The 26,339-nt window shown below is 42.7% G+C and overlaps 3 protein-coding genes across 3 annotated transcripts; 2 read left to right on the top strand and 1 right to left on the bottom strand.

Moving 5' to 3' along the window:
- Positions 1–2,188: 2,188 nt before the first annotated feature.
- LOC125764689 (long-chain fatty acid transport protein 4) lies at positions 2,189–14,069 on the top strand. The gene is made up of 8 exons (XM_049429196.1): positions 2,189–2,512; positions 2,626–2,978; positions 9,288–9,637; positions 11,441–11,591; positions 11,843–12,315; positions 12,388–12,589; positions 12,663–12,855; positions 12,929–14,069. The coding sequence occupies exons 2-8, from the start codon at positions 2,955–2,957 to the stop codon at positions 13,681–13,683; spliced, it is 2,148 nt and encodes a 715-aa protein (XP_049285153.1). The 5' UTR covers positions 2,189–2,512; positions 2,626–2,954; the 3' UTR covers positions 13,684–14,069.
- A 279-nt stretch (positions 14,070–14,348) lies between these two features.
- LOC125764741 (pancreatic triacylglycerol lipase-like) lies at positions 14,349–16,109 on the top strand. The gene is made up of 2 exons (XM_049429306.1): positions 14,349–14,958; positions 15,033–16,109. Exons 1-2 carry the CDS (start codon positions 14,907–14,909, stop codon positions 15,995–15,997), a joined length of 1,017 nt encoding a protein of 338 aa, XP_049285263.1. The 5' UTR covers positions 14,349–14,906; the 3' UTR covers positions 15,998–16,109.
- Positions 16,110–16,117: 8 nt separating this feature from the next.
- Positions 16,118–21,185, bottom strand: LOC125764693 (golgin subfamily A member 1). The gene is made up of 7 exons (XM_049429200.1): positions 19,395–21,185; positions 19,216–19,314; positions 18,303–18,466; positions 17,847–17,996; positions 17,666–17,756; positions 17,309–17,605; positions 16,118–17,238 (listed from the first exon to the last, which is right to left on the bottom strand). The coding sequence occupies exons 1-7, from the start codon at positions 20,325–20,327 to the stop codon at positions 17,095–17,097; spliced, it is 1,878 nt and encodes a 625-aa protein (XP_049285157.1). The 5' UTR covers positions 20,328–21,185; the 3' UTR covers positions 16,118–17,094.
- Between the last annotated feature and the right edge of the window lie 5,154 nt (positions 21,186–26,339).

Raw genomic sequence — 26,339 nt, 5'->3', positions numbered from 1 at the left:
AAACCATTTCGTTGTTATTAAAAGAGTAAAATTCAAGAACGATAAAGAAAAATAAATAGAAAATAATACTGCCGTAGATGGAATTGTCCTAAATGTTTCACTTACATGAAATAAAGTACATTTTTTCAATTACTTTACAACCATTTATATCGTTTTCTCCATCATGTCATATGACATTGAATAGTAGCGCGTGGCTATCGTAAGGCGCCGCACGTTTGCCAGAATTGGGTAATAGTTCACAGTGAACATTGTTTGATTTGGCCCGTACCTTGCTCAATGTCGATGATGGTGATGATCTTCGAAAAAAAAACGCCATAAAAATGGAGTCGATCGTTCTCACGGAGTTTGGAGCTGTGCGTTTTACCAGTTCACTGAATTCGTCAGTAAGAGATTCAAACTAGCAGCGGTGATCGTGAGCTTTGTAAATTTAAGAAGATGTGCGAAAGAGTTAAGCTAGAGTGAAACATGCTCAACTTACGCTACACTGAACATTAACCAAATAACGATCATTCGTGTGTAAACATCTTTATAGCATCCAGTGCACATTCTCACACGGTTTCTCACAGAATTGCATTCCAATCGGTGATGGAACGACGAATACAAACAGATGATCTAACGAGTGTCATAGCAGGTGTCAGAGGCCAACCTGGCAATGTAATTTACACGTTCGCGCTCGTACACACACTCCGATGATGGTTTGTTGTAATGTTAAGTCCCATTTTGCGGGAGAGGGTTATAACAGTCACATTTAAAAATGATTAAAAATGCTTCCAATCTACTTAAATACATCGGCAACATTGGAAAATGATTAAACGATTAGAAACCCTTGCAGTCCATTGCAGTGCGATTGTTATTTGCCCCTTTTCATCATCGGCACTATTGTAAATCAATGCTTATCATGCACACGCTTCTAGATGCTGGATTAACAATGAAGTGTGGAATAAAAATAAAAATAGAAAAAAGAAAGAATAAAAAAAAACAAACAAGAACGTAGCTAGCTAATCGGGTAAAGTTAAAAGTTCAAACGATAAACGAAAACAAACGATTTTGGTCCATTATCGTATCAAATCGATTTATATTGCACGACAAAGATATGACATAATCTTTCGTTCGCAAAGCTCACTGAAGTTCGGCCTCCAGGCCTTCCCCACACACAAAGGCTTAAAGCGGGAATAGGTTGACGTAGTTATTAATGTTTTGGAGGTAGAAATGTGTTTATAATTGCTTTCAAATCGATAGATCAATAAGGAGATTGAGATGTGAAAATGTGTGTAAATGTGACCTCTTTTACAAAGCTTTTGCTTTTTAATTGTTCCGATATATGCTGCCACTCCACCTCAGTATTTATTCAATCACTTTCGCTTGTCGAACCCAACCTTGAAAAAATGTTTGGCTAACGATTTTCTGTCTGCGCTAATCGTATTACCATAATATGGTTAATTTAGCGTGGAATTCAAACCGGTTTAACGTTTTTGTTTTAAAGTAGACGAAGAAGATAAATAAGGTAAAATTAAAGATGAAGAAGTAAGAAATTTTAAGAAAAAAAACTAAAAATAAGAAAATGAACTTTAACAAATTCTAAAGCTCATCTCACTTTACAACACGTGCGTTAGAAGAGTTTAGATTCGCATTCCCGTCGAAACTTAATTAACGCTTTCATGAATGCGAAATTCATTATTCGGCAACAAAACATTTCAAGGATATACGGTAGACAGTGTTTAAATGTGTCTAGTCTTACCACCAAAAAAAACCGGATTTATACCTCAAAGATAACGCGACGATAAGCAAGGGGCAACTAAAAACAACCTCTAAACATTATGTTTTTTTTCCTTTCTTACTGTTACTTAATAAATACAACCTGAGCAAAACCGAGACGTCCTTAGACAGGAAATCGGATATGGCAAGAAAATGTTTACACCAGTTTAATGTCATAAATTGTGATGCGTGTTTTTTTTTTGTTTGTTTCTTAACACATTTCGCATTCCGTATGGTTAATTTAAACAATTCATTTTGGTTAAATATGTTTTGATGGTGGCGAGTATCGGCGCACTTAGCCCCAAAAGCTCCAGAGACAAAAAACGGGACAACAACGGCGGCAATGGCGGTGCGCGGCGGTGTTTCCGTAGACCAAATTATGGCGGACACCGATTCGTGCTTGTTTCGCGTTCCACCACAACACGTTGCCGCATTTCGTACTGAACCGTTGACGGTTGCGCATGGCGAACAGGGCCGCTGTTGCGTACGTGCGTGGGATATCGTGAGAAGCGTTAAACCGCGTTTGTTCGACGTATTCACCGTTCCGCGGGTCGGACACGGGACGAATTTCCATTTTACACGTTTGCTCGTGTTGTTTTGCGTACCGTTCTTAGTGGTTGTGAGTGTTCTAGAAGTTGGTACATCATTAAGAAAAGGCAGATGCTATTAAAAGTTCAACAAACGCGGTTCCCAAAAATCCGTTGATCAGTGATCGCGTGAGTGTTTGTGTTTTTTTAATGGTGCTAAAAAAGTTAATGTGAGTTGTTAGGCTTTTCAAAAATGTCAACTAGTTGAGCTGTGTGGTGTTAAAAGCTAAATTCCCCAAATACCTCCCCCTAACGCAGCTAGTAATGTATGTTTCATCAACAGGATGCTCCATCAGCAAATACTCATCAGCTAGATCAATTTATTGCAAGTGTTGTGAGTGAGCTCGACAGTAAAATCCCCACCTTGGTACATCCGTAGTAAAGTGTTTCATGCAAGGTGATTCCACAACACATGAAGTTTGTAATAAAAGGTGTGCAAAAAATTGCTCCCGGATTGTGACACGTCGTGTGCGAAGTGTTTCGTTAATTGTTCCCCAGGAATCACTGTCGATCAGCGGTGGCAGCATACCGTGTACCCGGCGGGAACTCGAAACGTCATCAAACGCCGGTCGATTGCCTGTTTTGTATGGCATTTAATTATCAATATTCACGATGAATAACAATGGCGATACGAAGGTAAGTCGGCTACACACTAGGTGCGTATTGAGAAACGCCAAAGGAGTGCACGCACGCGCAAGTACTTGATATGCAAACGCTCGCCCTATTTCGCCAGACCGGGTATCACCGAACCGGGTACGGTTTCGGGGCAGGATTTGTGTTTGTAAATGAGGTCACAACCATCGGGAAACAGTTTGGAGACAGTTGCTGCGAGCTAGGTGATTGCGATTGGAAATAGAAAGTACATTTGGTTTACTTTACTACAGCGCGAGTAAAGCTTCAGTAGGAGAATAAACTATATAAAACGCATACAGTTGAAACCATGCGACAAGGTTCTAGAATAGAAGTGTTAAAAAGAGAAGCACGATTACTTCTATTTTTCATTTCGAAAGAGTTTATACTGTTGGGCTGAGGTGACACACTGTGACAGATAAATCGATCGTTTAAATCACTCGACTAATAATGCTTTTGTTGTGGAATGTTTTTAATCGCATTTTAATGGAACAGGAAAATAACAAACAAAATGGCATGATCGATCGTATCGATATAATATCTGACTGGCAACAGGTAGAAAACATTAAGAGGGAAAAAGTTTTGGAAAATAATAAATTTAAGGTTTATCTACTTAATGAGCGGATATTAATATATTGTATTTGATTCAGCGTGAAGATTAAACCCTCCCTGTCAATGTATGCCAGCACCGGTTTGCAAGTTTTGATAAACAATGCGCTGCCATTAAGGTTTAATGATTTAGTCTACCGTACGCTTCAGTGATCAACCAACATTGACGGTGATTTAAATAAGAGCACAAAAACAAACCTTTTTGAAATTAATTTTAATGTAATTCAACTCAAACTAAGCGCTTCGTAGACGATTGTGCCCGGAAATTGACTACAAAAATTTGGTGATAGTCATCCATCTTAACCTAGCAATGACGACTACAGTACATCTAACCGAAAGCCTCAACAAAGGCAAACCAGTAATTGTCAATTCCTTTTGCAGTATTGAGGTTGAGATATACAAGAAAAAAGCGAACCTCCTCCGATACACTCTGCCGTATGTGGTGAAGCTCAAGAAAAATGCTTTTAATCTTAAATAACCCGGGAGACCGGGTCACAACAAGACGAGGAGACAAAAACTACCCATCAACCCATCAGTTGTGCCCGAAAAAAAACCTGTTTTTATTGTTTAAGGTTCAACACCGTCCTGAAAATGACCTTCAGTACTAGATGTGTTGTGTGGTTGATGCGGTTCGGTTGGTTAACAAAACAGTCAACCTCATTCGGCTTTTGGCTTTAGTGCCTTTTCGCACTACATTGGGCAGTCTTTCGACATGTAAGTTATTTTGGTTGAGTGGAGGTACTGTCTAAGTTGCGGCATTTACTTAAACTTAAACGTTCACAGTTGTCGATTGAATAGCAGGAATTCGATCGTGTTTATCGTGTTAAGCGTGACAACAAAACTAAGGGTCAACGAACATATTGTAGCAGTCGTTTCGTTGCATTTTTGGATTTTGAACCAGTTTTTAAGGCAAAGAGATTACATGTGTGATCATGCTTACGACTTTGATTATGTTCGGCCTGCAGCTGTTTCGTCCTATTTCCATGAAGCGAACCATTCGTGTCGGGTTTTTGGGAAAAAGTTGGTACGGCGAAGATCCCGTGTTTAGATGCAAATGATCGTGTCCCAATAAAGAAATGGCGTTCAGCTTCTGCTGTTAGGTCTCGTGGAGTATTTGGAAGTTGTTGCGTATCGTGATGAAGAAATGAAGAATAAATTAAATGTTTTTAGTGACTATAGTGTTGTCGATTTATTTCAGTCCGTTAGAGACGCTGATGATATTGTTTAAAACTTGCCAAACCGCCAAACTGATAGTGTACAGTAAATAGTTGTTGTTAAACATTTCATTAACACCTAGCGCGCTACTGTTTTGCGACTGTAAATAGACATTCGCATATCAAGCACAATACCGCCACTTGAAATTCGTTATCGTCCAGTGGACATAGACTAATAGACATCGGCAAGTGATACAGGCGGCATGGAATTTACTTCCATCAAACATTGAAAGGGCGTTGTCTTGGGCCATTTGTCTGTCTACAGCAAAATCTTCTACTAGATTCCCTGGAAAGGTATTTCTGGAAGGACAAATGTTTTACGTGAGGTGACAATTGTACGCTAATAGCGGTGGTAAACAAATATTTATCTCTTTCGCCACCTGCTTCATCTCGCCCGTCCTGGAAACAGCTTCATCGAACCTTCGGCTGTCGGTGGATTGTCCGTTGTACTACAAGTGGGTGCTTGAGACACTGTTCAAAAATTCAACTTGAGATTTTTTTTGGCCACTTCATTCATCGTATCGTACAAACGTTATTTACCACGCCTTCTAGTGTGGGGAGTACTTCGAGATGAATAAAGCACTACGCATAATCACCCTTCAGCAGCATAACAACGCACGTGCAAGTGCGTTGTGAGCATGCAAAGACTCCCAACATTACCGTGAGAGGCAGATGAAGAAGGGACGAGATATGGAGGCCATTGTGGAGACGGTCGTACAACCAGCACGTGATCATTAAGATGAAATTAAATCTCCAAGAAAATGAACCATCAATGTAGCAACTGCGATGTCCATGAAAGAAAATTACCGCCGGAGAGAAAATCTGACACATCGAGGGGAAGATCGTTGAACTCACTGCTGATCGTGTTCGCGTCTGTCTTTTTTTTGCCTTCGCTTTAGGCAAATTTGTGCAACATTGAAGGTTACCTTTTGCCTCTGCCAACCGCCTAGTGTGGAAAGGCCACGGCACTCACTGTGTGCAGTTATTTTATTACAAACCATTGTTTGCAAAACGTTACTTTCAGTCTCTCGATCGCGATGTGATCTTTCGCGCCCCCCTTTCGCGTGGTTCGCTGCATTAGGCACTTGGCCTGGTTAGAAAGGCGCTAAGAAAATGATGCAGCATTCAGGTGGTTTGTTGCGATTGGTGTGGGGGTAGCACGCCATTAGTGCTGGCACTGATGTGAATACTATGCAGCAAAGATCTCCAATGGGACGCGCTAGGGTCATGAAAGTCAATATTGAGGAAGGCATGGGCAAACGGAACGCGTAAGGGCGTGGTTTGGAAAGGGGGGAAAGTAACTGCAACAATGGTGTTGAAAGTGATTTTTTTTGCTGCACTGGCTATTTATGTTTTCTAATTTTCTATAGTTTCCCAGCATTTTTACAGTCTTCTATGCGGGAAACTCTGGGCACATCTGGGTTCGTCAGTAATTTATAAGTAGTTCTTTGACATTTACACAACTTACCGTGAATTATGGAAAGTATAGAGCATCATACAAAACAATATTTATTTGAGATAATATTATTTATAAAATAGATTATTTTATCTCTTCATTCTGTAACATGGTTGTTGATCATGATCGTCAATGCTAAGGGCATTGTCTAACTAAACAGAAATATAGAAAACATATTTTTAAAATATACAATATTGAGTGCTCAATAGTTCAACAGTTCAATATTGAATATTGAATGGAGAAGCGGTCTCGTAGCGATAGTCGAAGTATTACGACTTAGACTGCAATTGACTATACATATGTGTTGTTAGTGGTCGTGCTGCACAAATACTGCTATTTCTTCGTTTACCGACATTAAGTATTATTTCAATTTATGCAATCTGGGGTCAACAGTCTACCGCGACAACCACATTGATATTCAAAAACATAGTACTACGACTCTTTTCCATTTTGTTTTTTCTCCATTCAAAATATTCGTTATGGCATTTCTAAACTGGAGCTTCACAGAATATGTGAAATACTTCCACCGAGAACTGGATTATACTCAACATTGACGTCATCATCTTTTTTTCGGTATTTTAGGGAAAGAGAAAAGATTGAGGAGATGTCAGGAGCATCAAGCTTGATTAAGATTGTGAAATGAAACACATGTAAAATAATCTGTTTCTGAACTAGATATTTAAAATTTGAGCCCTTTAATAATACTTTAATTCTTTCATTCGATTCAAAATACTAAAAAACCAAACAGGGTACAACTGGATATAAGACCGAAGAAGACTATGCTAAAGAGAAAAGATAAACAAAAAAAAAATACCCTTTTTAACACAGTCATTGTTGGATGACGTCCATTACAAGCCCCAAAATGGCGATCGGCGTTAGAGGTCGCTTTTTAAACCACTCGAAGCCATCGAAAGATCATCCTCTTTGCTAATTGCGTTGGTGAATTTTGCCTACTTCCACACACAAAAACCATAATCACTAATAGCCCTTTGAACTACCAGTGAAGGTAAAATGGTTTAAAGGTGATACACACCGGCCAACCTAGAAGGGCAAATCATCATCACCCTAAACGATCATTCGGAAGCGCGTGTAGCATTTAGCTAACCATTTACGGTTAAGTCGAGCTATGCCCCGATCGTCGGGGTCCGGTCAAGAACGACCAACAGTTTTCCACTTCAGGTGAGGGAAAGCAACCATTCAATGGCACTTTATTTTTCCTTTTGCCAATTGCTGCTGTTTTCCCTTCAACGCGACCCTGGATGCGTGAAAATCGACCACTTTTGGTGCGGTTCTGCGCATCAAAACAAATGCCCCAGCTAGTTTGACGGATGTGCGTACTGCGAATTGTATTTATTGTAGTTTGGATCGTTTCAGGTTCACTCGAGGTCAAAAACGATACGTTTCGCTGTGTTACGTGAAAAATGTGTTGTAGTAAAGGGTTATGAAAAAGTTTGTCATTATGCCGGGCTACTGCACAAAAGTTTGCACTGAATAGGAAAATAAGAAACAATCATCTTGCTGCTGATTGTTTTGCAGCGTTACAGAGATGTTGTGTGAGGCGGGAAGAAAAGCTCCAGTAACCACAGTCCTCTTAGTGATCGTTGCGGTACATTAATTTCCGTCTGTGAAATTGAAACAGAAAGTGAACAAATCGTTACCCTAGTAGATGATAAAGCTTGATGCGAATGATACATCCATTAGGAAAAGTGCGAAATCTAGCGTAAAACACAAAAAAAACGACAATCAAAGAAAGTGAGCAGTGAAGCATTGGAACACCCGAAGTGTTGAGGCGGCGGCTGCTATACGAAAAGAATTAACGAAGACAACCTCCTTGTGCGGTGTAAGCTTCACCATAGAATGATTTTCCGCAACTTTCTTTTCTTCACGCATCAGCTGAACGTGAAAAGCAAGTATGTTTCCTGACGCACGATACGCTCGGTGAAAAACTTTGCCAGAGCACGTACGCGCCGCCTCGGAACGTACAGAAAGGTAATAATCCATAACGTACCGGAAAATGGTTTATTCTTTTTTATTTTGCGCCACATAATTGTCGCAACACTGACGCAATAGTGTATGACGAATGGTGGTGAATTATTTAACTAGAATCGTAACTCGAGTTTCAATAAGGTCAAATCGATCAACCTATCGGAGTATTTCTTGTGTTATATCTTGCCCCATCAAACTAAAAATAAAAGGACATTTTATTTGAAACGCAGAACTGACTATCCTGCTACTGGATTAAATATAATGATCAGTAGTAATGATCAGTAAAAGTACAGATTTATACGCTAAACAAAAGCTAGCAAAGTACATAAATTCTTCGTCCTATTTAGGCATTACACACTCCACATTCTTCACTTATCATTTCTAATTTTCCTTTAACGGCTGATTAGTATTGGTACCGGATTTGGTGTGTGAGGAACGCATAGTAAAGTTAGGTAGATATTTTCCAGCAATTTAACAACTTTTGCTCAAATCGATAACATGTACAGCAACTGTTTTGTCTAAAGCGAGACACTTTAGACGTGTTAAAATTTCCCTGTACTAATTGAATGCTAATCCATACGTTGATCGATCAAGTTTAATTTCTACAGAACTGGAATTTCCACTTTATCATGGTCAAGGTCAGTCAAGGCACCGAAGACCCCTTCAAAGATCGGTTCCAAAGCGTTACAAGGGGAGCAAAAGCTCACCCTTAACAGCAAAGTACACAAGAGAAAAAGCTCTCGCCACTCTAAGGGTTGTAAAGCTTCGGGCAGGGTTTCTCAACACCGTTTTGATCGTTCGGTCTAGTGGGCATATCTCCATGGGTTGGGAACCGCTGACTCAAACGACTTAAACTTAACTCATTCTCTGACGCATGTGCTGTACACTTGTTTCTCCGAACGCGTTTGCGCACTCTCACGCACTCTTCCATACTTGCTTATCATTTCTCATTCAATCTTTGCCTTCTTTATCTCCCCTTGCTCACCGGATCTCGCGATCTCTCCGGCTGGATTGGATCGGGCATGCGTACTCCCCACTCGCTCGCTGCAGCCATCGATAGTTGACGTTGAGAAGGGGCAGCCAGAGAATGAGCTCGCGCGGCAGGTCGCGGGCTCGCGTACGCGGCCCGCATCGCTGGTGGAGCCATTCGCGACGGAATCGGTCGGCGACCAGCAGAACAGTAAGAGCGTAAGCAGCGACCGGTTCAGACTAGTGCTTCTGTACGTGCTTCAGCTAACCAGCGTCGGTGCCTCGATCGCGGCCGTTGTACTCATCTGGTACTACATGGGTTGGGAGTTTGGATTGCCGGCGCTGCTGATCACCTTGGCCGCGGTGTTCATCGCCAGCGGCTGGTGGAGATGGTGGTACATCGCGTTTGTGACGTCGCCGCGTGATATCAAGTGAGTCCTGCGGATAGGGTCCGCCAATCCCTGGAACGGTTGTGGAAGTGAACAAACAAACAAAAAAGTAGGGAAAAAACATTTGCATTGTTAAACTCGCGTTAACCTTCGCGGGAGGTGACTTGGTGCTTAAGCGAACGGGAATATACCGAAGATACACCGTACGAAGGTTATGCCCTGCAGAACGTGGACGCAATTTGCGCACAGTTTATTGCTCCAAAGTTGAGGTGTTTTTGGCAGTTTCATAACATAGCGTGGTGTTTGCGCTTGTGACGTGTAAAAATTCGTCGCCCGAGTGCAGGGCAATACTTGCGACGCCGCTGGAAGTTGGTTGTTGATCGAGTGAGCACACTTTTAGGGCAGGTCTCGAACCGCATACCTAATAACGCAAAGCGGCTGTTGTAAGATGTCTGTTACATCGCAAGCGGGTTCGTAACCATCGCACCGAAAGACAACCGTAACCCCAGAGTTTACGGTGGTGTTTGTGAGTTTGTGAAATATGAAGACGGGAAACACTTTGTCAACTTGTGTGTCTATTTTGTGTTGTAAAGCAATATAAGCAAAACATATATCTGCAAATGTAGCAAAAAACCACCGGAAAAAGCTGCTACAGTACAATTCACTTGCACCAACAAACTGAACCGAAAGACCATTGGTTCGAGACCACCAAGCGGCGGACAACGAACGATCGTGCAACAGCTACCATACGTGGTTAGCTGTCGAAATGCGTCCGTCCGCTTCGAAGGTCGTCAATGTTCGGGAAAGTGAAGTGTGAACTAGAAGGTTTCTTGTCTGTTTTTTTTTCTCTTGAAGTTAGGAAGGAGAAGTCGTCGATTTGTTATGCTAGCCGTTTGTGTGCCGTTACAATGCCGTGCTCGGTGGTGTCTTCTAGAACGTAACAAAACACACCGTATTCTAAAAGCACATCTCGATCTGAATGAGTTGCGTCGTCTCGGCCGGAAACCGGTTTGATCGCGGGAAAATTGGAGAGGGAATGTTTTCTTGCTTTGATTTCTTTAACGATGCAAGCGGCTTTACGAAACCCAGCTCGTTTGCGGTGGAAGTTATGTAATGTTTGAGCATCGTTCCAGCTCACACACAATGCATCTGGGCAAGCTATCGGAGCGTGTCACACGCTGGAACTGACACTAAAGGAGAAATTCGTACACGCAACCATTTTCTGCAAATATTTGTAATGCATCGAGGTGACGATCTACTGAGGCTTTTAATAATGGGGTTTGAGACTGTGTATTACAACTCGTAGGAGATTCACTAAGACAAGGTGCAGGGTAGTGGTAATAATAGAGTCGGCGATCATTGGTAAATGTTTTATACGCTTTTGTAACAAGGTCTCCAATTTTGAAGAGCATATAGCAGTAAAGTACAATATTTTTGTGGCCAAAAGTGCATCATCATTGGCAGAAATTAAAAACCGCCTAAAACGCAACTTTATCAACAATGGAGCTACTATAATCGGGTTTGCTATCTACGCACCGATAAGGGCTTCGTGTGGGGGATTAGCTTTAAACCTGATTTTATGGACGCGGCTCTTTTTTTTTGTTCACCAAATGTACTACTAAACGACCATGTTGGACAGTTTGTTTTTTTTTTGTTTGTTTGGTCAAATGGTGATGATCAAGGGTCAAGCGAATTCAAGCGTCCACTTTAGGCAGCCACTCAAACGAAACGTTTGGTTTTCTTATTATCTTATCACAAACTAACCGATTTGAGCTCAACAAACCTCTTCTTTCTTCGGTGGCTAATGGAGTAACTGATGTTTATTGTTGTTGTTTAATCTGCCAGAGCTCTTACGAGGTACATCAAGTTGCTGGGACTGGTACGCAAGCACGCGAAAAACAATGCTACGATCGGAGACATCTTTGCGGAGTTCGTGTCGAAGCAGCCGGACAAGCCATGTCTCATATTCGAAGGACGCAGCTGGACGTTCCGTGAGGTATGTAGCGATCACCACCAGCAGAGTTGTGGAATAATTGCTTTGTAGACATTATAGGACAAAGCAAGTTAACCACTGACGTCAACAGTGAGTACACTCGGTGTGCGCTTGTGTCTGTTAATTTGTTCCTTCAACAACAAAAAAGTGCTTTAGAAGGAGTTGGTGCTGAAGTCGCTATTTGTGTGGAGTTTTTTCTCTCTTCTTTTGTATCTAAAGAGTGTTTTTTTTTCGTTCCACATCTCAAACAACAGGTAAATGACTATTCCAATCGGTTGGCGAACGTGTTCCATTCGCATGGTTACAAACATGGTGATGTGGTGGGATTGCTGCAGGAGAACCGGCCCGAATTCGTTGCCACCTGGCTGGGACTGTCGAAGTTGGGTGTGATCGTTCCACTGATCAACCACAATCTGCGCAAGAATGCTCTCATGCACAGTGTGACGGTAGCCAACTGTAATGCTCTGATCTACGGTGAAGCGTTGGCAGATGCGGTGGCAGAAATTGCCGACACACTGCCATCTGCGGTTGCTCTCTATCAGGTTAATGAGGACGTTCAGAAACCGGTACTCACTAACGCCAAGGACCTGACGACGTTGATGCAGTCCGCATCGAAGGAGTTACCGGTGGATGGCGTGAAGAAACCGAACCATCACGATAAGCTGATCTACATCTACACCTCCGGCACGACTGGACTGCCGAAGGCGGCTGTTATCACGCATTCCAGGTTGGGTATATGACAAAAGTTTGAAAACCAGAGTAAATTGTAATGTTTTTGCTCATATGTTAAACTCCGCAGGTACATCTTTATTGCTGCTGCAATCTCTCTGGTGGCTGGATTCCGTGCGGATGATATATTCTACACTCCGTTGCCACTGTACCATACTGCCGGTGGAATGATGAGCATCGGTCAGGCACTGCTGTTCGGTGCGACGGTGGTTACTCGGAAGAAGTTTTCTGCTTCACAATTCTTTACGGACTGTCAGAAGTATAATTGCACGGTAAGCGAATAGACGCAGACTCGAAACCGCCAACGGATAGTGACACTATGACCTCCGATTCGTTTCATTCCAGATTGCCCAATACATTGGTGAAATGTGTCGTTACATCTTGGCCACACCTGCGTCAGCAGCGGATAAAGCACACAAGGTGCGTTTGATATTCGGTAACGGATTGCGTCCTCAAATTTGGCCCCAGTTCGTGGAACGCTTTAATATTCCGCGTGTGGCAGAATTTTACGGTGCCACCGAAGGCAACGCTAACATAGGTAAGTTTGGGCTGGAACTTACATAGGTAAGATCGCGACTAAACCGGGTTTTTTTACTTTTGTATCTTTTCAGTCAACATTGATAACACGGTAGGAGCGATTGGGTTCGTTTCACGTATTATTCCTGTGGTGTATCCGATTTCGATCATCCGTGCTGATCCGGCGACGGGTTACAGTGAGCCATTGCGCGGTAAGGACGGTTTATGTCAGCTTTGCAAACCGAACGAACCCGGACTGTTTATTGGCAAGATCATTCCGAATAACCCGTCACGTGCTTTCCTCGGGTACGTCGATAAGGGTGCAACCGAGAAGAAGATCGTGCGCGATATCTTCCGCAAGGGTGATGCGGCCTTCCTGTCGGGTGATTTGCTCGTAGCCGACGAACGGGGTAGTCTGTTCTTCAAGGATCGTACCGGTGATACGTATCGCTGGAAGGGTGAAAACGTTTCGACGAGCGAGGTAGAAGCGGAAGTCAGCAATGCCTGCGGCTATCGGGACACGGTGGTGTACGGTGTGGAGGTCCCGAATCTAGAAGGCCGAGCTGGAATGGCTGCAATACTGGATCCGGAGCGGCAAGTTGATTTGGAGCAGCTGGCACGCACACTGAAGGACACATTGCCATCGTACGCACGGCCACAATTTGTACGACTACTGTCGAAGGTTGACATGACCGGTACGTTTAAGCTGAAAAAGTTAGACCTCCAGGTGGAAGGTTTCGATCCGAACGTTATCGAGGATTCGGTGTACTATCTAACATCCAAGGGCCAGTACGACCTGCTAACGCCGGAAATCTATGAGAAGATAAAACGAGGCGAGATCCGACTATAGGGTGCTCTGGTGCGCCTTTCGCACACATGCGGTGCGCAGTACAGGTTTTGTTTTTTGTTAATTTACATTTTTGTATATTGAAGGCTGTTTTTCCGCTTAGAACAACTGTGACATTTTTCCATTACAAGTTAACACGAAAAGGGCGAAAAGCTAATATCGAGAACCGTGGACGGGATAGTCAATTTAAGCACTTGATGCGGAGGTACTATTTCTGATAGATCTATTTCTTAATGTGGTGACTGAGTATGAGAAGATTTTAAAGGATTTAGTTATACTACGACGAGGAAGATTACTTGTTGGTGTAACGATACAAGACACAAACACTAATAGTAATACGTGAGAACACAATGACGGTAACAATAAATACAGTATCTGCTGAACAAGAATTTTGTAATTGTTTTGAAAATAAAAAAAAAGGAACGTTAACATGCGGGCGCTTGTTTTGTACTACAGACATTAGTATGCAAAGCACCTTCAGAATAAGATGATTTAAATATGAAGTTATGAATATAAATGTATAATTCCGTGTCGCATCGATAGCTGAACAATGTGTTGTAAAATAAAAAATTGGAAAATGGTGTTCAAAATTACGTTCCTCTGTTTTTCTAGTTTACTTTTTGTACTCAGTGTTTTATAATGATTTGCCGTAAAATGGGACTGTTCAAATTTATTCCATCCGCTAGGCTCCGTCGTTATCCGTAGGTATAGCATACTTAAAGGCGAACAACCAGCAAATGTAGTTTCAAGTAAGCAGTGCCAAACGTGACTTTGTTGCGTACAAGCTTAACGTATAACAATACATCTGCTCAGTAACTCGTAGTTCAATTCCAACATTCGATTAATTTCGGTACATGTACGCACCACATGTAACATCCAATCGCCATGCAGGATGATTTGTTATTCGTGCCACCGGGTGTTATAACGTGCGTATATAGCTTTAATAACCTTTGTAATCTCGCAAACGTGACGATACTGTTCCTGCTAAAAGTATGGACCTTTACCTCAACCGTCATCGGAACATGGTTAGACGATTATTGAGATGGTTCCCTGTGGCTGTGATAATGCCAGACATGGGAGTTGGCAATGTGATAAGCGGAGCGTGATAATTTAATCTTTTGGATAAACCCAAAATCGTAGGGGGTGTGTGAAGGATTGCCCTATAAATATGAAGGGACCCTCGATGTGTGGTATGATTTTTGGTTCACATCTTCATCACTCTCATCATGCAGTGGTACACCGTCACCTGTTTCCTTGTTGCGGGACTTATTGCCAATGGTAAGAGCATCAGAAGTTCGCAATACAGTGAAAGTTGTTTCACGTTTTGTTTTTGGTGTAATTTTTCTACCAAGGTATCGCCATTGATGACCGTAACTGGCAGCTAGCCCCCGATGGCAATGGCAGACTGCATCTGATTAACACCAATCCTTACGATATTCCCGAATCGGACACCGTTGTGCCTCGGTTCGTTCCCGAACAGGACACCATTTTCCGTCTGTTCACTCGGGCCAACCCAACGGAGCCACAGATTCTGCAGCTGAACAATCCCGCCTCCATTAGTGGATCGAACTTCAACCCGGCACATCCGACGCGCTTCTCCATACACGGTTGGAATAACGATGGATCGCACTTTATGAATACGCTGTTCCGGGATGCATACTTCCAGCTGGGCGATTTTAACTTGATCACCGTCGATTGGGGTGTTGGAGCGATCAACCCGAATTACATCACCGCCCGCAACTTGGTTGGGCCGGTAGGAAATACGGTTTCGCTACTGATCGATCAGCTGATCTCGACGGCTGGAGCAAATCCGGACAACATCTACATCATCGGGTACAGTCTGGGTGCGCATGTGGCCGGAAGTGCCGGTAAGTCACAGCACGGACGCATCCATTCGATTATTGCACTGGATCCGGCTGGTCCACTGTTTGCTTTGGGACAGAGTGATGCCGTTTCGCCGGCGGATGGACGTTACGTCGAAACCATCATGACGAATGCCGGTTTGCTCGGCATCAATACGCCGCTGGGCCAGGCTAACTTCTATCCGAACGGTGGACGCACACAGCCGGGTTGTGGGGCCGACATTGCTGGCAGCTGTGCGCACGATCGTGCACCGATGTTTTATGCCGAATCGCTCACCACCAGCACACCGTTCCGCGCGATGCGTTGCGCTGATCATGGCCAGATACTGTCCGGTAGCTGTACTTCTTCCGGACCGGATGCTAACATGGGCGGCCAACCGTCAAACTATGGTCGTGGTGTACAGGGAGTTTTCTACCTTGAAACTAACGATGCTTCACCGTTTGCGCGGGGATAAATTAACACGTCATGTTGAATACGCAAGTTAACGTAACTAAACTACTGTGCCAAGTTGGTTATTGTTGAAATGTGTTGTTTTTTTCTTTGTTTTTTACAATAAATCCTTTCTCTACCCATATTGGGTAATTTTGCTTTAATTTACCTAGCATTTATTGATTTATTCGAATTCGTATAAACATGAATAATGGCTGTGTGGAACACATGAACAATGAACCTGTTTTGGGCGGGCTAGGCTTGTTTGTATGAAGCCTTTCCTTATTTACCTTCCTGTAGGCTGTGGTAACAGACCTTTAGGGGGGCTTATGTCTTTTCAACTGTTATTGCACACACGTATTGCACTGTACTGTTTCTACTATTCAACAATCGCCACAAGCCAAAAATGATTAGATGTTTTGCACCGTGTGCTTCTCTTGCTTTTTCTAATGAATCAAGCTATATATTTTGTAAAAATAATACAAAAGCTAACATATTTTAAGGAATACGTGCTTAACAAAACAAATCACTCATCAAATCACACGAAAAAAATCGCCTCTTCTAATACTATGGCATTGTAAATACTTAGTATCTTTGGAAAGCAAATCACATACGTCGGTATAACTGTAAGCAATGATAATTGTATAAAAAGGTTGCATTTGCTTGTTGTATAAATATTTGTTTGACTAAGGAATGTTGGGTATATCAATTTATGAATACAGCACAAATGCAGCCGATAAATGTACGTAAATAGCGTTAAAGGTAAAATGATAGGATAACGAGGAAACTATACGGAAGGTTGAAAACCTGAGAAAATCTTACCAATTTGTGCAGAAATCATAGTTACGCGCAATCATTCACTCGCACCTTATTTGCGTCAATTGCCATACTTTTGATTATGTTACTTCTCTTGCACTGTGTCCCATCTGATATACGCTAGAGATTACGCTTTGGTTGTTTGAGTTTCTTCTTCTGAATTGTCGCTTGGAAGATTCCGATAAATAAGTGAAAATTGTATAGGAGATATGCTAGAGGCGTTGCGTGAAGCGTATGCGGGCGTATAGCTGCCGCACGTCTGCACCAGGTGTAGTAGTAGTAGTAGTAGTATTTGAGGCAGATATTTTAGCTGGTAGACATCGGAACCTGGCCCGGTCGACTGCCGAACCAGCTCATCTTCCAGTTCAGTGTGTCCTGCAGCAGTTTTTCTTCCTCGTAGCTAAGTTGCAGCAGTGTAGATACGGCCTTTATTAAATGTCGTGCTTCAACCTGTACAGGAAAAGAACGAACGACCAATGAATGAATGCGACAACATTAAAAACTCAAAAAAAAAACTAACCTCTCGACTAGTAAGAAATTTGATTATCACATGCTTAAGATAGCGAAAGTTCACTTCATCCATCACTACCGGTCCACCGTTCGTTCCGTTTTGCTTCAGAGTTCCGTTCTCTTTTGCAATCGTTTTTCCCTCGAAGCTTTTCGATCGTTCCAGCGATCGATCATGGGGTGGGGCTTGATTACCGCTAATATAGTTGGCGACAATGTTATTATTGTTGTTACCATTCTGTTGCCCTTTAAGCTCCTCCTGAAGTGTTTTCTTCATATCCACAAGACGCTGATTTAAGGTTTTTATAATCTGCAAAAGAAACTCTTATCATTATGAAACGTTCCCTATCATGATTGTTCACAAACGAACCTTATTTTTGTCCACAAGATCAGCATTTAGGTTGAGATTCGTAGTCATGAGTTCGTCTACCTGTTTCCTCAGCTCATTGACAGTATTTAGGCTGTAAAGTTTTAAATTATTGAAATAATATTCATATATTATCATATATTAAAATATGTGTTTAAAAAATAAAATACGTGTGGTTAGCTACCGTTTATCTAGTTCATGCTGCAGCATCATAGCACGATCATGAAGCTCGATCGATTCATCTTTCTCATGTCTCAGTTCTTGGCGTAAAATTTCCTCCTGTTGTGACATTTCTGCGTTCTTCATCAGAACAGCCATCTTCTCCTGTGTTTCACTATAAAAAAGTGTATCATAAAAATCGTACAGAAAACCATAAATGCAACCATAACACTTAAACTTAGTTTAAGTATGTTTATCAGGTTATTTTCAAACTGCAACTACTGGAAACTTGACGAAGCTTCAGCGTTCATTTCGAATTAGGGCTGCAGCATGTGTGCCAGATTGTTTGATTAGCAGTGTAATAGATAAGAAGGAGCTAAGATAAATTGTACACTTTCTGTCAAAAGCTCGGTGAAACTGTTGTACCGTTTGAATACGGAAAAAATCGTTTAAAAAATCAAATTCCAGCGTTTGAACATACCTGGCCAGCTGACGATTAAGTTCCCGCGCAGTGCTCTCTAGTTCAGCTACCTGACCCTGATAGGCACCGGTAGAGCGGTCAGCACTCTCTAAACACTCAAGGAGTCGCTGTTCGGATTCGGTGAGGTTCGAACGCAGGTCGGTGCATTCCGTTTGCAGTTGTTCCTAAAAGAAAAAAAAGCGATAGATTATTTAACGTTTCATAAAACACTCCTACTTGTACACATAAACGTGGCGCCAAAGTTTTACGGTAGTTTTTCATCTCCCAAGTGCTATTTTGTCGTGGTATGTTCAAAAGGTGTAAGAAGTGGTTTGAGAAATGAATTCGGTGTTGAAACACACGATAACGAACTGATAAGGGCCGTAACTTGGCTGTCAAGAGACCGCGCAGCAGCAGGCGCAATATCGTGTGTGGTGCCATAAGTTAACCAAGAAATAAATCATAACAAACATCTGTTCGAATAAACATTGTTCTTTATTGTTACTGTGTAAAATACTGCAATTCATTCATGCCAGGTGGGGGGGATGGGGATCAAATGGAGCACAAGGGATAACTCTTAAAAGCAATAACTGAAAAAAAGCTAAAACTTTAAACACTCATGCTAAGTTGCCGGCCAAATGCCCCGATCGAATCGAGTTCTGTTGTTTTGATGCATTTCGATTCGTCACGGCTCAGCCCGTGGCTTATCACACATTTTAACATTGGCACTTGACTGATAAGCTGTTAATACCATTCGCACAATACCTTACGCCATGCGGCTAATAGAGAAGACAGAAAGGAAAGGATAGGATATTGGGCCCTAGAGAGAGTAAACATGCAATCGGGTTTACTTTCCCTAAGAGTGCCCTGCTCAACGATGTTCCTTTGGCGGAAGCTGATCAGCGTGGTTTCGAGTTGAAGTTGAACTACTTACTACTTTACTGCTCATGAACGTGACCTCCTCTTCGTGCTGCTCACGTGCCTCACGTAGGGCCGAATGTAGTTCATCGATTTCTTCATTCATAAGCTTGATCTGGAAGAAAGCGAGGAAAGAATGATGCAATGCGATCAGTAATAGGGAACGTAACGGCATTAGGGCGCATTAAGACATACCTTATTGTCACGTTGGGTTACTTCCGACCGTAGCTTCTCGAACTCGAATTCAAGCTGCTTCAGCTTCTCGATCAACTCATCCTTTACCTTGAGCGCGTTATACTTTTCGGTGGTTTCTTCCGCGACTTGGCGCGACAAGCGGCTTACCTGCGTTTCGAGCGTCATATTCTGGGAGCTCCAGCTCGTCTTAATGTCGGACAGATGCAGATGAGCCGCCTCCAGCCGTTGTTCAAGCAGGTCGCGTTCCTGTAGCAAACACTGCACCTTCTCGTCCGTACTACCACTGTTCGTGCCGAGTGAGACACGCGTATTTTCCAGCACCTGTACGCGACTTTTCAGATGCCGGTTTGCTTCCTCTACAGCGGCCAACTTCGATATCAGACTGTTCCGCTCGCATTGCGACGAATGGCGCAGGTTTTCCAGCTCGTCCTGTGTGTTTTCTAGCATTGGTTCGATTTCTCGCAGCCGATTTACCTCCTGCCGAAGACTTTCGGCTTGCTGTTCGGCATTCTTCTGATGCGCTATTCGATCAATAGCTTCCTGCTCGCGGAATAGCAACATACTTTTCAGCTTCGATATTTCCTGCTGCTGACAGTTCTGAATCTTGTCTTGTTCTTCACGCTGAAGATCTCGCTGCAGCTGGCTTGCTTGGAGCTTAGCCTCGAGGGCACTGTTGGTTTGCTTCAGCCGAGCGGTCTCCTCCTCGAGCGAACGTGCCTGCTCCCGAAAGTTAGTCAAATGGCCGGCAAGCTCCTGAAGCTCGAGCCGGGTAGCATTCAGCTCGGCATCCTTCTGCTCCAGAATGCTGAGCTCATCGATCGAACTGGCACTGGTGAGTGATTCTGGCCGGCTGCGGCGAGTTCGGGACACGGACAGTGGCGCTACATCGTTGCCGGTTTCTTCACGAATTTTGTTCTTTAGCGACGTAAACATGATGTGGATCTGTACGTCTTCCGCTAGACACTTGCTCTAGTTCCTAGTACACAGACTGCAAAATGTGGTGACAATGTATTACGAAACTCCGCTTTCGTTCGGTTTCACTGTTCACTGCATCGCCGACCTCGTAACAGGCTGTTTCGGTGGTCGTGTTTACCGCGGGCGTAAATGTTCTGAAGGGAAAAGTTTCACACTTTTCGTTTACGATTCAGCGTATACAATCGACACGATTGTAACTATTTCTTGGGGTCGCGATAAGCGCACACCGACCTTCTCTGTGTGTCGCGCAGGGTTTGTATGAATGTTACTATATTAATCGACGATACCCCCGTTTTAGCCGTCTGTTTTCTTCTTCCAACTTGTTTGTGCACCTGTTTGCCACTTCACGTTCGGTGTGTTCCTGGCATCAGGGTGATTTCCGCGCTTCGTTAGGCCGATATCCGCTCGCTACGAATACATACGCAACCGGGGGTGTATATGAAAGTCCACGGGTTCTTATCAATCGTGCCGTTTTCAACGGGTTTCAAAAATAATGGCACACGGTGGTGGGAAACTGGTATCCATTTAGTTGCAGTAGCTTTTTTTCGTCAGAATCGGTGAAACAGCAACTCGTACCGTGGAGGAGAGACGGGGGTGCAGACTTTTTGACTAGAATGTTATCACAAAATGCGCTTTCCGGAGGTGTTCTCCCTTTGTTCTGAATGGTTGTGCAATGTAGACGATTTGGATTCACCTCACAACACACGCCTGGCCAGTACGCCTGCCGAAAACACCCTCCCACCTGTCCGTAATGTGTGTAATGCCGAGTTTATGACTGTGGCAAAAGGACAAAAACACTACATTTTCCATAATATTTGGAAATCAAATGTTTAGAAAAAGAGGTTAGCTCAAAGTAATTGTTTTTGAAAGTAAAGTGACACGCACATTTGACAGCGATGAATGGCGTAAAAAGTGCGAATTTTAAAGAAGCAAAGCAGTGAACTTTGAAAGGAAATTGTAGAGATTTAATCGTTTTGTTAGCTTTATGTCTGTTACGCATTGTCCGCGTGAACTTTGATCAATATTGAAATAGTTTTTATTTTTTGGTGTCGTCAACTGTCACATTGACTCCATCATGGCCCAGCCTGGTGAAATGTTTCTGTGAATGTAAACAAAAATGTCGGCGCGTAGTGAAATATTTCATATTTTAAATTGAAATATTTCATTGCAAAGGCGCCACATGGTTTCTAAAAAAATAATTTAGAGATTCTGAGCCAAGCGTGACGTGTTGTATAGCGTATTAACAGAATAATTATCTATTGAGCATTGTAAAATTGATTGTGTGAGGAAAACCAAAGTTAATAAAATAAAATTTATTGTCTAGATAAGTTTTCTGATTTTAACAATGGTTTATTCAATTTAAATATCTTTAAGCTTAAACTTTTTGCATCGATAAAAGGTGTCAAATCCTTCATAATTACGATTACCAGATCAATGTACGCAGCGTACATGCGAAAGGGACAATCAAAAAACCCCATCGAGTCAATTATGCTGCTTTTTTCAATAAACCACCGACCGTCTGTGACCGGATGCCGCCGGCACCAGGAGCCAGAAACATCGTTTGTTATCCAATCGAAACATAAACGGTGGCTGTGTATTTATCTACATTTTTTATAAAGCTCTGACTCCCTGCAGACAAGGATTATGCTGCTTGAGTTGCTACGCGAGCTTGCGAAAAGGGCACCCCGGTTCCTTGTGTGACTGAGTGTGTGTTGTTGTTGTTTTTTATATTTCAATTCCCAACCCATTTTCCAATCGTCCAATGCCGATAAACGGTAGCTCTTTTTCGCTTACGGCTGTTGATCACTTGCAGCGTTAAAGTCAGCACGGGTTCTGCGAAAGTTCCTTTCGCAGCACGAAACGGGGGGGCCGCCTGTATCGAATACGTGTACATACACACATACAAGCATACGCTCTTACACATCCACACATACACGCAGAATCGTGACCATCGAAAGCGTCCCACAGCAGGCAACTTGTTCATCTGGCGAGCGAGTGGAATAAGCGCAGGTGCGTGCAATGACTGCCAATGTAGAATCGAATAAAAACAATCACTTTGCAATTCTAATCGCTGTGGGAAAAGTTTGGTAAAAGACGGTAGGTACACGTACACGGCTGAGGTGGATGGGTGAGTTTGTTTACAGACTTGTCCAGCTGATTATTTTTCGTACTCTGCCGTACGCTCTCTTTATCATTCAACCGCCATTGCGAACAAGTTAATAAATACGTAATTAAATTTTACATAAATATCTTGCGGAGAGACAGGCAGAAACTATGAAGCGTCTCGTAAGTAGTCCGTAAGAAACGTGGAACTTAAGTACAGACGACAACGGACAAATAAAAAACCGAACCGTTGTCATCGAGTTGTCAAGGATCAGGCGCCTCCATCGTACGGGAGACAATGAGAAGTCAAAAAGGAACAAATGCTGAATGCTACAAACGGACGAAGCCGAACGATACTTTGAAGCGTGTAAATATTGTGTCTATTATTCCACCCCGAAAAACCGCTAATTACTCGGCTTTTAGTCAGCTTTTTCACGCCTCGCTTTGTTTAGAGACTTGAAGGTACAAATTTTTTTTCTTCTTCTCCAGAATGTACAACGGGGGAAAAAAAGTTCATTTCGAGATCTTACCGCTGTTGTGGCCTTCCCCGTTCTCGTCTCCTACATTTTCTCCCCACGGTGCATTTCACCAACACGATTGCTGATTGCTTCATTATTCCATTCTCAGTGTTTTGTTATGTGAAAATAGCCCCCAACGTCGGGGGGTTCTTTTTTCCCACCACGACCACCACCGGCAATGGCAACGAAAACAAAAACGATTACTCATTTTGGGTTTTCAAGCGCCCTTAAATTTAGTCCCACGTGGTACAGCGAGGAAAGCCGGAATGGCACCGACCGGAAGCTCCGGGGCGTACCATTCTTGTTGTTTTTACCGTGAAAGTTTTTGTTTTGAAGTTTGCTTTCGGTTTAGTTGCAGTTTCCGTTTCGAATCGCTTCACATTTGCGGTCGGCTGTTGCAGACCTTGGAGTTTGCTGAAGATTTAAGGTGGTGTGTATTTTTTTGCATTCGTCCTTTGCTTTTGGTTCGCCATTTTCTTGGCACCGATGTTATGGGCAGTAGCGAAATGTGCTGCAAAGGACGGACGGAGGGTTTTGTTTTCGTGCGAGTTTTGTTAGCCTTTTTACTTTGGCTGGATGCTGATGAAGACCTTAATGTCCAGATGAAGTGGTTCTCACTGAAAGGATGGAGATTTTTTTTCTCATATTTTCAACAGATCCATTGCTCAAGCAAATGAGTAGATTGTGATAAAACGCATAACGAGTAGGTGATCATTTCTCGTCATTTGTTAGGCCTGAGAGTTTTTTTGTAACTAATTGTAGTAAAAGAAAACTTAATTATATTCTCGTTAATTCAAGTTTTTTGATCAACCGTAATTTTCTTATTTTAATGGGAAATTGATGTTCGACATGCATATAATGATATTTTGTAGTAAGTCAAATATATAAAAGCCACAAATATTAATCCCAGACCTCTTTCGGTTTTATTGACTTAAAACAATAAAACAAAGTATTAAAATAATAAAAAAAGGATAAGAAATTTGTAACAATGATCGTGATTATAACCTAACTATTCGATGTTTCCGTAATATAAATGTTTAACGAACACAAAGTTGAGTATTAACAACTCAACTCATATCTATTCTTATTAAATAAATAATCAAACAAAACGTATGCTTGAGATTCGCATCCGAACGCTACACATTCACAGTCCATGATCATCCGAGATGGAGAAATTTAATTCCATGTCAAAGAAATGTACAAATCAATGTGTTAAAATGATTGATGGGTTTATGTGTGTTTCCCGCCCGATACCGTGTGCGCTCTCAATTAAAACAAAATAACATTTCACTCCATCCAGTAACATGGCTGTAACATGGTTTAATTTTGCGTCCAACCGGTGCCGTAGTGTTTAGCCCTGCGGTAAGGTGAAGAAAATCGATCTATCTATTTCCGAATACCCAATACCCAATAGCTGTACGATCTCGAAATCTCCATCCGCCGTACCCCGTTTTGTGGCGCATTGATACGCTCATCCACAACCGTGTCAGAATAATATTGGAGCAATGTCGTACTGCAACACGGTGAACATAATAGCGACACCATGGTTTGGCCAAACGTATCCAGGCAGCATCCTTCCAAGTGCTTGTCCCGGTGCCCAGTGACGTTCCTGTACAGCTTGCAGCGTTGGGCGGGAAAGCGAGAACGACGGAGAAGGAAAAGCAGACGACACGAAACAGGATAGACAGGCCACAGGGAAACAGAGCTTCCGGTGCCTCTGCCTGCCATCCAGCGTTACATGCATATGAATACGAATATTTCAGCACAGTATCGGCATGAATAATAAATTGACAAAATGGCGTTTAAGCTACATTTTGAATGCATCATCCGGATAATGGAGCACTGTTTTCCAGTATACACTTTCAGACGTGTGTGTGTGTGTGTGGACCGTGTGTGGCTGTGTGTTCTTTGCGGTCGCTGTAAGTAACTGTGTAGGAAGCACGATGTACTACTACACCGTGGAGGAAAACCGATGAAGAAACGGAAATGTGAGCGATGTATGTCAATAAGCGCACAGAGTGAAGTGCACGGGACGATCCACGGCGGGGACGTCGTTTATACCGCAAGCGGATTTCGTGACATTGTTGCGGTGAAAGTTTATCAAGAAGACGAACGTGAAAATGGCAGTTCGTTCATTAGCATGCTAGAACCGATTCTTATACCGATTTGCGGTTGACATGTGCAGTCGCTTAAGTGTGTTTTGCGCAACCGGAAAAACACAACCGGTGCCGTGCTTGTGTTTTCCCGTTTAATGATTTGTTTAATTAAGCATTTTACCGGCAGCTCTTTTAGAGATAATTGACACGCTTTTATTCAGCAAAAAAAATACGTAATGTAAGTTTTCGATTCTAGTGAAATTCTGTAGAAAGTCACCACACACACACAAACACCCAACAGCCATATCCACCAGGCCATTTGTTCGATGCTATTAATGCGTATTGTTTGCGGTTTGACTTCTGTTTTATTGCAATTTATTTTTTTACACAAAACCCATGTAAATTAACGCCTTTTTGCTTGATTGCTGCGTGTTTTGTGTGCAGGCATTTACATGTTGGTGCTGCTTTTCACGTGTCCTTGAGCGGTTCGAACTATCCTATGGCAGGAATATAAAACTTGACACTGTGTTCAGGCAATTGGGCCATTCACTTCCCCAAGCGTTTCTCTCCTTCTCTCTCTCTCCCCTTTTTCTGCTGTGGGAGATCTGTCTACCATTTGGATGACGGGCACAGGTATCCGTATCTGCATGGTGCCGGGTTTAATTCAACCGTTTATTTGATTTATACCGTAATTTGATTTCCAACCGGCACAGATGTTGCGGTGTCAATTAATTGCGAGTTTTTGGTGTTTTATGGCTTGGTTTTTGATTGAATTATGTTTAACCGGAAGCTGGAGGGAGGGGGGGTTGGGGAAGGTGTAAAAAAACATGAGCCGTATATGTCTGGGCATGGGATTTTCGACTGTCACACCAGCAACATAAGGCATGGGGACGGGGGCGGGTTTTTTTTTCATCCACCCTCGGGGTAAGAGGGTAGGAAGATGGAGATCTGTACGGATCTGTATGCGAAACGGCGAGGAAGCGGTTTGGCGTTTGCGCTACGAATCTCGGTACGGTTGGGCAAACGTCACATTTGCCCTGTTTGTGGTCGCCTTGATGACGATGGTGATGGTGGCACCAAAGGCAAACAAAAGTGAAACTGAATGCTTTGCGTTTCGGGCGTTTTATTTTTACGCTTCCGAAGGGGAGGAGGAGAAGGGGTGGTTGGGGGTTTGGATGCACAAAAGTTACACGGAGGAATGGGATTTTGTATGAAAATCGTGTTTGGAATGAAGGGGTGGTACACATTTTTAT

Source organism: Anopheles funestus, chromosome 2RL (assembly GCF_943734845.2).
Source record: "Anopheles funestus chromosome 2RL, idAnoFuneDA-416_04, whole genome shotgun sequence".
NCBI classification, from domain to species: domain Eukaryota; kingdom Metazoa; phylum Arthropoda; class Insecta; order Diptera; family Culicidae; genus Anopheles; species Anopheles funestus.
Note: the sequence above shows the minus strand (reverse complement) of the source record. Positions and strands in the feature narration are given on the sequence as shown.

Excerpts from the sequence above, each read along its gene's own strand:
- LOC125764689 (XM_049429196.1), top strand. The coding sequence starts at position 2,955 with ATGAATAACAATGGCGATACGAAG. Across the intron at positions 11,592-11,842 it reads GCAGCTGGACGTTCCGTGAG|GTAAATGACTATTCCAATCG; the intron begins GTATGTAGCGAT and ends CTCAAACAACAG. Across the intron at positions 12,316-12,387 it reads GCTGTTATCACGCATTCCAG|GTACATCTTTATTGCTGCTG; the intron begins GTTGGGTATATG and ends TAAACTCCGCAG.
- LOC125764741 (XM_049429306.1), top strand. The coding sequence starts at position 14,907 with ATGCAGTGGTACACCGTCACCTGTTTCCTTGTTGCGGGACTTATTGCC. Across the intron at positions 14,959-15,032 it reads TGCGGGACTTATTGCCAATG|GTATCGCCATTGATGACCGT; the intron begins GTAAGAGCATCA and ends TTTTCTACCAAG.
- LOC125764693 (XM_049429200.1), bottom strand. The coding sequence starts at position 20,327 with ATGTTTACGTCGCTAAAGAACAAAATTCGTGAAGAAACCGGCAACGAT. Across the intron at positions 19,315-19,394 it reads TAACCCAACGTGACAATAAG|ATCAAGCTTATGAATGAAGA; the intron begins GTATGTCTTAAT and ends GCTTTCTTCCAG. Across the intron at positions 17,757-17,846 it reads CAGCATGAACTAGATAAACG|CCTAAATACTGTCAATGAGC; the intron begins GTAGCTAACCAC and ends AAAACTTTACAG.